At 35.5% G+C, this 13,331-nt stretch overlaps 1 protein-coding gene across 1 annotated transcript; it reads left to right on the top strand.

The window, feature by feature from the left end:
* Positions 1-1,834: 1,834 nt before the first annotated feature.
* Positions 1,835-6,956, top strand: LOC120633516 (the record flags this gene model as incomplete). The annotated part of the gene is made up of 4 exons (XM_039903739.1): positions 1,835-2,335; positions 4,063-4,140; positions 4,572-4,722; positions 6,730-6,956. Coding segments are annotated over 4 exons (900 nt in total), but the record flags the coding sequence as incomplete, so codon positions are not given.
* Positions 6,957-13,331: the final 6,375 nt, after the last annotated feature.

The following is a 13,331-nucleotide window of genomic DNA, read 5'->3' as shown; positions in this document are numbered from 1 at the left end:
TTCCAACATTAACAATTTACATTTTAAATTTTAAAGTTCATTTTTCTATCTTGTGAGAGATGAAAGTGGAGCCGGATGCATCCAAGCAACCTTGTCATTAAGAAATTCATCAATTGTATAATAACCTCGCTGTAATAAATGTGTTTTAACACATTCTTTAAACTTATGCATTGGTAGGTCCAAAATTACCTTAGGAATCATATTATGAAAGCGTATACTCAGTCCCACAAATGACTTCTGCACCTTTCGCAGACGATATGCAGATGTCACTATTTTTATGACCATTTCTTGTAAGTCGACTGATTATATCCACTTTTTGTTTATAAAGACTAATATGTTGTCTTACAAATACTATATATATGTTGAAAATACTCTTGAACTAGAAAGCATACACAAACAAACTGACACCCTGACACACACTGCACTATGCTTTATCACCCGAATACCAACATCAGTCTAAACATAGGCGGGAAGAAATAATAAACACTGCTCTTGCACACTTGTGAGTAATTTATTACGTAGAAAACATAATATTTCACTAACTCAAAATAACTAAGGTAAGTATTATGTATGAATGATGGCCAATCTTCTGCGGATTAATTAAGTACCTTCAAGGCTAGAGTGAATAGGCTTTTTCTAGGCAAGCGTGCTCCAACCTAGACCTCATCATTGCTTTCTAACGGGCATGATTGTCGTCAAACGCTGGCCTATCGTTAATAAAAAAAAAAAAAAAGCTTATCGATAATTAATTATACAATGGTTGTACGTAACGTAATGTTATAATCCGATTAAAAACATAATTTGTGTAAAAACTACTTCACCGAGAAAAGAATTGAGATAAACGGGTGCCAAGTTATGTACGTAATCCTGAAATTTATTTATAAGAACATAACACCTTCTAAAAATTGAAATATTTTATTTTTTCTGCTAAATAACAATAAATATATATTCAAAATCAGACTTATTATATAATAATTATTAATAAATATAAGCCGTTCACTTATGGGCATGGTACCCAAAATGTAAGTTATTAATTTGAACAGAAGAACTATTTATAAAAAGCAGTTTATTTGAGATAAACTGAAGCTCCATATTTTACTTTGCAAGTGTTCAAATGCAAATTATTTTGTAGTGAATTAAGTTTGCTAGTAAAATTGGGTGATGTTATTTATTTGTTTATGAATATTTTAACAGAAGAATTATTTATAAAAAGCAGACAGGATTATGTACAGATGTTGGTCATGTGCCTGTCGCCCCCCCCCCCCCCCCCCTCGTTGTCGTCGACATGGCGAACTACCCCCGTTGACTATCGGGAAGTGTCCATCCGAAAATCGATGTGCCATTTACAGTAAGCAACATTGTAAGCAGCATTACAACAATGTTGCTTACGGGCAGTAATAAGCATGGATGAAGGTATATGGTGAATATTATAACCTTATTCTAACATGTACTCAGGTACATTAAACAACAATATAATAAATGGATTCAGGCTATATGAGCACTTTAAAAAATATCTTATTAATAATTCATAAGTAGAAAACAAATAATGAAATTGAATTGGACGAGTTATGAAATACTATCATTTATTACGTTCTTTGATAAGCATAGAACGACATTGCCTGTGTGTCAAACACTTCCAAGAGTCTCATATTTTTTTTGGAAAATAACTAGTGACTGTAAAATGTTATCATCAAATTTTAAAACTTTATTTAAATGGTTTACCTTCATCCGTTTATTATTCGGATATTACTATTACACGGGCAAATCCAAAACCCTCAAATTGTTATTACAGATTTATTGTTTACTTTTTGTAACATTTTGGTATATTGTATTTTTAATATACATGGACATTAAATTAGAAACGTTTTTACTGTATTACAATACAGAGTTATTGTTTAATGGTATAATTTCATTGTTATTTCAAGGCGACCATATGGATGGGATCATATCAATGGTTTCTTTAACTGAAGATACTTTAAATGCTAAAAGCATCACAGTCTCTTATAAGATGTTTGGATTGTTACTTATTTTGATGTTTATACGTATATCCGTGTACGTTTATTTTAGTCTGAATAAATCCATTATGGCCTATTTTCTTTGCTTCGTGTTATTGTTCTCCCTATTTTTGAACTACTTGTCCAAGATCTTGTTCTTTGACGTTCTTTTTCATCGTATGAGGCTCCTTAGAAAGGCTTTCAAAAACAAATACCTCGGAGTTAATGTTATTGGCAAAGAGAGGATTAAGCACAGAATCGAAAATATCAAGACATGCTTATCTGTCTATGACTATCTGCTGCAACAAGTTGAAAATATGGATCTTGAGCTGGAAATTTGGGTACACAATTTTTAATTTTTATCTCCCATTACGTATTCAACGCTACCGGACGTCATGACCATGGTATCTTCATTGTCAACCGTTTCACGGCCCACTACAGGACACGGGTCTTATATTAGAATGAGAAGGATTTACGCTGTCCACCACGCTGGCTGAGTGCGGATTAGTAGACTTCACAAGCCATTCAGAACGTTATTGAGAACTCTCAGGCACGCATGTTTCCTCATCCTTCTTTTCTTTTTCACCCTCTATAATCTTCATTTCAATCAATAGTAGTAGATATATGAATTTCAATAAATCTTTCAATTTACTTAAAACACGTTCATAAATTTTCTACGACATGGGTAACTAATGGAGTAAAATTTCATCATAAAAGCTCTCCCTTATATTGATTGTTCAATAGATTGCCTGTTTTTTTCATTCAAAGCATATTGTCAGTATACCGTCATGTTGTCTTCAGCTTTTATAATCCATATTAAGAGAATGATGGCCATCTATCTATTATTTGGACAGTACAGTTTGTGAGATATTGAAAGTATATTTATACTACAGAAAAGAGCCGTACGAACAATATATAAACTTGGATCACGCGAATCGCTTCGTGAAAAATTTAAACAAATAGGTATTCTTACAGTAGCTTCGCAATACATTTATAATAATATAGTCTTTGTGAGGCAAAATATTACTCTTTATAAATCAAAAGCTGAAATTAACAATCGACTTACCAGAAACGGTCATAAATTAGTGATATCTGCATATCGTCTGCGAAAGGTGCAGAACTCCTTTGTGGGGTTGAGTATACGCTTTTACAACATGATTCCTAAGGAAATTCTTGACCTACCAATGCATACATTTAAAAAATGTGTAAAAACGCATCTAGTACAGCGAGGTTACTATACATTTGATGAATTCCTCAATGACAAGGTAGAATGGAAGCAGCCAGCCTCGCTCTCATCTCCCGCAAGATAGCAAAATGATTGTAGATGTTGATGTTGGAAAAGAGCAACTACTGAGTTTCTTGCCGGCTTCGTTTCGGTTTTCATTTACATTTTGTATATCTATATATATATAATACTTCACAGGAGGTGAATTATATATAAAAATCAAATCATGCGACTTCTGTCACTGTTTTAGGTACTATGCGCGTGACGGTCTTTTATCTTCAATACGGTTATCATAAGTAATGTTTTGAATTTGTTTGTATGGAAAAATAAATATGCTTCTTTACAATTAATATTTTTGCAGGGAAATATACTCATGCATCCTTAATATTATTTCGTAATTCTGTCACAAGTTGTATATACTATATATATATTATATTTATATATCTGTGTAATGTTTATATCTTCCTTTCACGCCTTTGGTTGTATGTTGTATGTTTATAACTCTGATATTACTTTTTTCTGTGGTGAACAATAATAGTGTATTCATCATAACATTAATGATTTCTTTCCCGTCGTTTTGGAGCTGGCGTCCCATCGGACTATGAGAGTTACGTAAAAGATAGTGCGACTGTGTTTAACACACACGTTTGCACACACTTTTGCATTATAATATCTGCCGCGTAGTTCGAAAATCTCTCTGGAGATTGACCACCATTGTCAAAACCGGTTATCGAAACTGGTTTTGTTGTTTTATATGACTGTGTTCTTTCTATTAAAACAGAAGTACTTCCGGATTAAAATTCTTTTCACTCCACTACTCACTCAACTTTTTGTATTTTTCAGTTATTCGGCACTGTTCTGCTGTATTTTCCGAAGGCAGTACTTTTCATGCGCAACGCTATGATGCTTATTTTAAATAAGGTGAGAACGTTTTTTATTTAATACTTATTTTTAACACCAAGACGCAAAAATGACGGGGTGTTATAAGTTTGACTTGTCTGTGTGTGCGTCCGTCTGTGGGTTCGTAGCTCCAGAACGTATTTTGACTAAGATTTTTTTTAAACGTATTTAATGTAAAACTACACCAGTATTTATATTAAATTGTTCATAGTCATGAACGATGGCTATAAATAAAATATAATTATTTTTTGACAACCATAAAAACCATAACCACAATCTTCGTAAACGACTAACCAATTAAAAAATAATCTCGCAAATATCCAGTCATATTGATAACTATAACTAGATAAAACAAGTTTAATTATATTTACCTACTTTACAAAATTACTATAATAAAAGCTTACTTTCACATAACGTTTAAAAGAAAACTTTAACTTTTGGTTTAATAACAGGAACTGTTTAGTTTCAAAACTCTGTGGACTGTACTGACACTGCTCTACACTATTTGTCTGGGAACTTGGCCAATGGTTTTGTTCGAGCTGACCAAGAACGAGGTGGATATCATAAAAGACATTTTATTCAAGCAATCTCTTTTGGACACAGGTAAGATTTGGAATCATCAGCTTCGCCTGAAGATTTAGTCTAAGGTTGGACGATTTTTTGCCGTCTATTCAAATTTCAAAATTCAAAATTCATTTATTTCAAGTAGGCCTATGTAATACAAGCACTTTTGAAACGTCAAGTCTGTCCGTGTGTAGTGACTCTACCACCGGTTCGGAAGGCAGATTCTACCGAGAAGAAGCCGGCAAGAAACTCAGCAGTTGCTCTTTTCCAACATTAACAATTTACATTTTACATTTTAAAGTTCATTTTTCTATCTTGTGAGAGATGAAAGCGGAGCCGGATGCATCCAAGCAACCTTGTCATTAAGAAATTCATCAATTGTATAATAACCTCGCTGTAATAAATGTGTTTTAACACATTCTTTAAACTTATGCATTGGTAGGTCCAAAATTACCTTAGGAATCATATTATAAAAGCGTATACTCAATCCCACAAATGACTTCTGCACCTTTCGCAGACGATATGCAAATCGACTTGCAAATTTCTTGCAAGTCGACTGTTTATATCCACTTTTTGTTTATAATAGTAATACTATTTATTACATAAGCGGCTAGCTGAAGAGTTTGTTTGTTTGTTTACTTGAACGCGATGATGTCATTGCGGTCGCAAATCCATATTTACAACTTTCAAAAATGATGAACCAGTGGCGTGCCTAGGGTTTTGAGTTTGAGCAAGCCCAGTTACCTAAAGGACAAATTTAATTCGTCGAGAAAAATTTAAAAGAAATATTTATTGTAAGTAGCCGGCTTTTCGGCTTGTATGGTAGTACCGCCACTGGGTCGGACCTCGATCCCCCAGCACGAGATACGATTTTAGAGCGTAGACCCACCAGACTGCTTCAAAGAGGGTTGGTCGGTTTTAACGACTGTTGTAACAAGTGATAATTAAAGGATCGATGGCTTGGCGTGCTTTGTGAGTCACGGGGGTTGACAGCGCCAATTTTCTAACTCCTGGCTGGTACTGGGATTCTTTTACAGTAAAAACTCACAATTTTTGGCCCGACCTAGGATCCAAACCATCGTGATCCGTAATTCCTGCATACTTACGCCTAGACCAACGAGGCAGTCACCGATAGTTTATCGATATAAGAAGAAGAAGAAACCATTCATTGCACGTGGAAGTTTCATACAGGAAAAGAAGCAGTAAGGAGTATACAGTAAACAATGTAGTCATGCAAAGGCAGCCTTATTGCTGCAAGCAATCTCTTACAGGCAACCTTTGTAGGAAGGACTTACAGCAAGAGAGCGGGATAGTGCCAAGAGAGTTGTTATGTATACATAAATACCAAAATGTATGGATACAAATACATAGATTATTTAAATAAATATACGTAATATATAATATGCATAATATAAATTTATTCAGCAATGCACCCCGTGAAGAAATTACAGTTGCCAAATTCGTCTCACGAAGAATTAAACAACAAGTAATAATTGGAAAAAGAAATTTTAAATCCCTACTAATATTATAAATGTCAATGTAAGTTTGTTTGATACGCTTTCAAGCAAAAACTACTTAACCAATCGCCATGAAACTTTGTAAACATATTCTTGGTAGTGTTAGAAGTAATATAGGATACTTTTTATCCCGACATTAAGCTCGGTTCCAATGGGATGAGTGTTTGACGATTTTACACGATAACTCCGACAAATTATAACCGATTTAAATAATTATTTTTGTACTATAGAGGTTATAATATGTGTTTAATTTTGCCCAAACTGTGGTTGGAGATAGAGGGCAGAACTCCTCAGCGGACAGCAGGAAACCCCTCATTTAACTTAGCGATACTGAATACTTTAATTTTTTTTAGATCTACAACTAAATTTAATGCCACATTAATAACAAAATCAAACGTAGACGAAATTGCGGGCAACAGCTAGTATAACATAAAAATAAGCTATATAAAATTAAGAAAAAAAAAACCATTAATAATATATAGCATACATAATATATAAAAAAAGAATTTAATATAATTTATGTTCCCAGATGAAACGCTTCACCTGGAAATCCAACGCGCTCTTCAGCACATCAACCTCCGTCCATGCCAGTACCAGGTGTGCCGCATGATGCCATTGGGCGTCAGTCTGCCACTCAGTTTCGTCAGCCTCTGCATCACTTACGTCATAGTGCTTGTACAGTTAACACCCGTGAAATAAGCCTTTACCTCAATAACTCTTCTCTCAGTTGCTAAACGGTTTTTTGAAATTAAAACTTTTGCGTGACAAAAATCGTGAAACTCGCGTCATCGTCACCGAACGCTTTCCATGAGCTATATGAGTACTAGCTTTTGCCAGCGGCTTCGCTCACGTCAAGTTCAATTTTTGATTAGGTAAATTTTAACTACAAAAGCTTAAAAAAATTGTCTTTCTGCAAATAGAAAATATGAACGTAAATTACTTAGAAAATCAAAAACTTTCATATAAATTCTCATCCCCTATTTGAAGATGGAATTTTTAACTTATTTCTTTATTTTTAATCGAAAACCTAAAGTTTCATGGATGTACTCTTAATAAAAAAAAAGTAAAAATATAGGATTTTATACAAACTTTCATTTCCCATTTAATCCTCTTAGGGTTGGAATTTTCTAAAATCCTCCCTTAGCGGATGCCTACATTGTTATAACTATCTGTGTGCAAAATTTCAGCCCGATCCGTCAAGTGGTTGGAGCTGTGCGTTGATAGATCAGTCAGTCAGTCAGTTAGTCAGACAGTCACCTTTGCATTTTATATATGTATATTGCGTATAAATGTGTAATTTTTTGGTAAACAAAAAGCGTGAAACTCACGTACACAACTTATCTCAGTTATGTGTGTTTTAACCAATTAAATATCACTTGCTTCAACGGTGAAGGAAAGCATCGTGAGGAAACCTGCATGCCTGAGCGTTCTCCATAATGTTCTCAAAGTGGAGTCCACCAAGCCGAACTGCGCCGGCGTGGTGGACTACGGCCTTAACCCCTTTTCAATATGGAAGGAGACCCGTCCCCTGCAGTGTGCCGGAAATGGGTTGATAAGATGATGAATTCTAATTTTATATAATAAAAACGCACATAAAAGTTCGAGGCGTTTGCCTTGGAATATATATCGAACTTGGTCTCCATGAAAACGACCAAAGCTAACCACTAGACTATCACCACTTGTTTAATTTAATAATCTTAATATATATAAATCTCCTGTCACGATGTTTGTCCGCGATGGTCTCCTAAACTATTTAACCGATTTTAAATTAAATTGGCACACCGTGAGCAGTCTGGTCCAACTTAAGAGATAGGATAGCGTAGATCTTTAATTATAGTCGAAATTTTATTTTATTGCAAATTATTTGTCTATAATTAATTGACAGTCACATGTTATATATATATTTATATATATATATATATATATATATATATATATATACTACTATACTCATTTAAGGCTTAGCGATACTGAATACTTTAAATACAAAATCAAACGCAGACAAAGTCGCGGGCAACAGCTAGTATGATATAAGTAATAGTCATTGTGAAAAGACAAACGTTTGGCAACTTTTATTTTTATTTTTTTTTTTACTGCTAAAGTACGGAAACTATGAAATAGGAGAATGTTACCCCCGTTTTTACAACACATATTATTTGGATATTATTTCCACTTGTGCGCCAGTGTGTGAGTACTAAAGCTGTGGGGTGGGAGAAGATATTTTTTTGCTTTCCCCGGGGATGATACAATCTAAGATGGTAGCGGGCTAACCTTTAGGGAGTATGGCAGTTATAAGTATTTTACCCATATCCTAATCGGTTTCTACGCGACATCATTTCGAACGCTAAATAGCTATAAACTTGATGGAAATGTTATTGTGTCGGGTAGCTGATAAGGTATGAATTCAGATGATTCTCTTTGACAAATTATTACTTTCTAGTTTTTGAAGTGTTAAAAATAATAATTTGTATTTGCGTGATTAAATGGTTGCTCAGTTTAGATGTACCATTTCATTTGAATACAATCTTTTATCCACCAATCGAGCGTAGTAACCGCTGTGATCTTAAAAGTAGCATGCCCCGGGTTCGGTCCCCGCAGGGGCAACTTGGGATAAATTACCAAATTGCCCCTTTTGCCCCCTTGCCCATTGCTGTCACCAAGTAGCAGAATTCCAGTTTGATGTGGTGGCATGAGTAAATAGAAAAACCACAGTCTATAAATATAAGCCATAGTATAAGATTAGCTACCGATGGACGTTGGGGTTCCAAGGTGTTGGAGTGGCATCCCCGCCCCGGTAAACGCAGCGTTGGTCGACCCCCAACCAGGTGGTCAGACGATATCAAACGAGTATTGGGGAGCCACTGGATACAAGCGGCGCAGAATCGTGGAGTTCGGAATGCCCTACAAAAGACCTATGTCCAGCAGTGGACGCAATCGCTTAATTTCATGATGATGATAAGATTTCGCATCGCATGAAGAATTCACCACTTCTCAAGATATAGAAGCGGTGATAGCCCAGTGACAGCAGGACTTCACATTCGGGGGGCCGAGTTCGAATCCCAGCACGCACCTCTAACTGTTCTAATTTATTTGCGTTTTAAGCAATTAAAATATTACTTGCTTCAACGGTTAAGGAAAAGATCGTGAGTAAACCTGCATACCTGAGCGTTTTCCATATCAAAGGTGTGTGAAGTCCGCCAATCCGCACAGGGCCAGCGTGGTGGACTACGGCCTTAACCTTTTCTCATTGGGTTGATATGATGATGTTTAACGCCTGCTTCTAGCCAATAAATATCATCTACCTACTATAATAACATACGCACTTGGACTGATTTCACTTAATTTATTCTGACATTACACCACGTTTACCAATAAGGGGGTTTGTGTTTATTTTTGGTATATTTTTTATAAGTTAGCGAACCTTGTAACAACATGCCAGCTGCATCAGAGAGCGGTCGAAATACGCACATGCATTTGACGTCATTCTCGTAGAATAATGAACCCGCGTCGGCGCAAATGAAAGTGCCCTACATTGCTAATTAGCGCAAATTCGCGATGATTGTTTTAGCAACAGTGACCCGGGTCGCGGGGTCATCAAACTTACTGTGAACATCTGGGCGTTCATTATATATTAACATGTTAATGACTTCCCTGGCGCAACGTGGAATGCTGTGAATTTAAGTAGGAGTTCCCTGGTTCGATTCCCGTCACGGGCAATCGGGAATTTATAATTTCTGAATTTTCTCCGGTCTGATCGGGTGGGGCCGTGGCTAGTTACCACCCTACCGAGAAAGACGTGTCGCTAAGCGATTTAGTGTTCCGGTACGATGTGTCGTAGAAACCTGCAGGGCTAGCACAGACAACCTGACTATATATTTATCCCTATAATAGTATTAAGGACTACGTAAGCGTTAAAAAAGCTTGGCGGTGAATTATTGCTCTAACCAGGTTGCTCTTCTAATAATTTTAACTGATAATGTGAGATGGTGATAACAAAAAAAAACACCCGCTAAGTTTGTTGTGGGCTTCTTCTTATATATTCTTCTTCTTCTTCTATATATTTATATCTTTAATTCGTTAAAATATTCATCAGCCATACCTACCCACCCAAAACAAAACAAAAGTTACGCTTACTTTGTGGCTAGATGGCGATGTGTGTATTGTTGTAGTATTTAAAGACTCACGTCTCTTACATAGAAACGAGAAGTTATTAAGTACAATATATGAGTTCCAAACCCTACATGACCGACATCTAATAATTTAAAATGACATTGTGAGATAGCGATAACAAAAAAAAAAAAAAACACCCGGCTAAGTTTGTTGTGGGCTTCTTCTTAGACCGGGACGAGTTTGGAACCCTCGTAGCTTTAGTTTTAAGTTTACGAATGTGGTTATCGCTATCATCTCACTACCGTGGAATTCTTATGTACGCATCAAAAGTGCCACCTGTGGGCCTACTTGAATAAAGATATTTTTGACTTTGACTTTGACTTTGACAGTGGCGTGCACAGAGTTTTGACCAGGGTATGCATGGAAAAGAAAATGCCATAAAATGGATAAATCTTTCGCATTTATAAGTTATACAAAAATATTTGGATAGGCAGAGCTTTTGCGCATATATGAAGTGCACGCCACTGATGACCGATTTTCATCAAACATAGCTAAAAACACTCCTGACTGATGGATCTTTTAAACAATAAAAACAAAATCAAAATCTGTTGATCCGTTGAGGAAATACGATGCCACAGACACACTTATGCACACACACACACACACGCACACTCCACACCGCACACGGGGGTTAAAAAAGGAACAAGGAACAACTTTTAATAAACGCAATACTGCATGAAACATCGATTACATAAACTGTATTATACTATAATTACACTGCAAAAACAATCGATTATTATCCGTCACGTGTACAACGTACCGTCAGGAAAAACAAAAATCAAAATATTGATTCACTCTTATCACCCTATTTAAATAGTAGAACGGATATTAAATAGCTAATTGATATAAGTCCATTTTTAATTTTTTTAACAACAACTTTTTTCAAATTGTTATTTGAAAAAGTGTCATAAGCTTGAAACTTGAGCGTCTGCTGAACATGTGTACACGGTACATCTCAGCACAAATGGCTCCCGATATGGGGCCGCAGGCAAAAAAGGACTTTATATACCTTGTTCGCGGTTCTGAATTATCCTCTCACACCTATATACCTTAAGAGCAAATTTAAGTTAAAGGCTACAAAGTTGCCATAATCGATAAAAAAAAAACCCCTTCTAGACCGTCGTTTAAGAGACTGGTCAAGGGGTACCTCTTAAAACCCTTCTCCGCGATGTAAGCATGTCTCCATGTTTTCTTCTCTACACGCTTTTTTTTTGGTATGTCTATAAATCTATATATATAAAAATGTTATGTAGGTTTGTGCACGCTTCAAAAACTCAAAAAGTTCTGCACCGATCGAGCTGAAATTTTAGCAGGATTTATAATCCGCATCAAGGACTGTTTCTATCTATTTTTTTCCATCAGTCACATATCCGCGACCGCGCAACTACAGTTTTTTTTTTACGATCGATGTACCAGTGACCGCGCCATCTGCCGAAAGCGAGAAAAACACTCGCTGACATATGTAATGTATTCTTTGTTTTGTTTCTCATTTCTTAACCATTCCATAAAAATGTGCCACAGCAGATCATGGCAGGGTACAACTAGTAGTATATAAAAATATATTTATCATACATATATTATATTTATATATTTTACATGTGTATATATAACAAAACTAAGGTTTTACGTACTTAAGATCCACCTTTTGTTAACCGTTTTTTTTGGTTGTGCAATAAAGTGAATACATAAAAAAAAATAAAAGCTATCAAACTATTTAGGTTGTATTAATGACACGAGCCTGTGCATTAGCATCAGTCTTGTTATTGGTCTCGAAGGTTTCAAAGCTGCTGGACAATTATGTTCAGCAGTGGATGCAAGAAATAATGTAAAAAAAAGTCTATACTAATAGATTATTTGATTGCTTTGAATTGTGGACTGTACACAAAGCTATTTTATGTGTAAAACGGTTATATCCAGCAGTGGACGCAAAGAAGAAAAAAGGAATTTTCTAGTAAATTATATATTTTTGTTGGCTAACGTAAAGCATTTGTCACACAATGTTCAGAAACGGATGCAAGATAAAACTAAAGCAAGATAATATATATGAATGAATTTATAAATGAATATATGTAGTTTTATTGCACACCACGAAAAGTACATTAAAAAAAAGTAAATAATAAATAAATAATATAAATAAATAAATATACTACGACAATACACACATCGCCATCTAGCCCCAAAGTAAGCGTAGCTTGTGTTATGGGTACTAAGATGACTGATGAATATTTTTATGAATTATATATACATAAATACTTACAAAATACATATAAACACCCAGACACTGAAAAACACTTAATAACAAAACAACGTATATAATTTGGCAGCCTTATCGCTGCATAGGGATTTCTTTCAGGCAACGAACGGCTAATAAAATAAATACAGAAAATAGGTAGGTGGTGCATATAAAGGTACATATGGGTACATATGTTATGTATAAAAAATATTCCATTAATAAAATAATATCTATGCAAGTGGATCGTTTTTGTTGACAGTACCTAAATGACTCATTCACGTGACTCCATGTTTTGGTGCATAGGCAGACGTTTACTCATAGGGTTTCCCTCGCCGGACGCCACTCGAGTAATGTGTGTAGTTTAATTATAGTGTATCTGCACACCATCATCGTTATCCACAGCCTATTTATAGCCCACCGCTGGGCCGCAAGACTTTCTATGCTTTTTTTTTTTCTACAAGTTAGCCGTTGACTGCAATCTCACCTGATGTTAAGTGATGATGCAGTTTAAGATGGTAGCGGGCTAAGCTGTTACTCCCTGTATGGTAGTTATCTAATAGGTTTCTACGCAACATCGAACCGGAACACTAAATCGCTTAGCGGCACGTCTTTGTCAGTAGGGTGGTAACTAGCCACCTCACCACACCTTTGAGAACATTATCGAGAACTCTCAGGCATGCAGGTTTGCTCACGATGTTTTCCTCCACCATTGAAGCAAGTGATATTTT

Source organism: Pararge aegeria, chromosome 21 (assembly GCF_905163445.1).
Source record: "Pararge aegeria chromosome 21, ilParAegt1.1, whole genome shotgun sequence".
Lineage (NCBI taxonomy): Eukaryota > Metazoa > Arthropoda > Insecta > Lepidoptera > Nymphalidae > Pararge > Pararge aegeria.
Note: the sequence above shows the minus strand (reverse complement) of the source record. Positions and strands in the feature narration are given on the sequence as shown.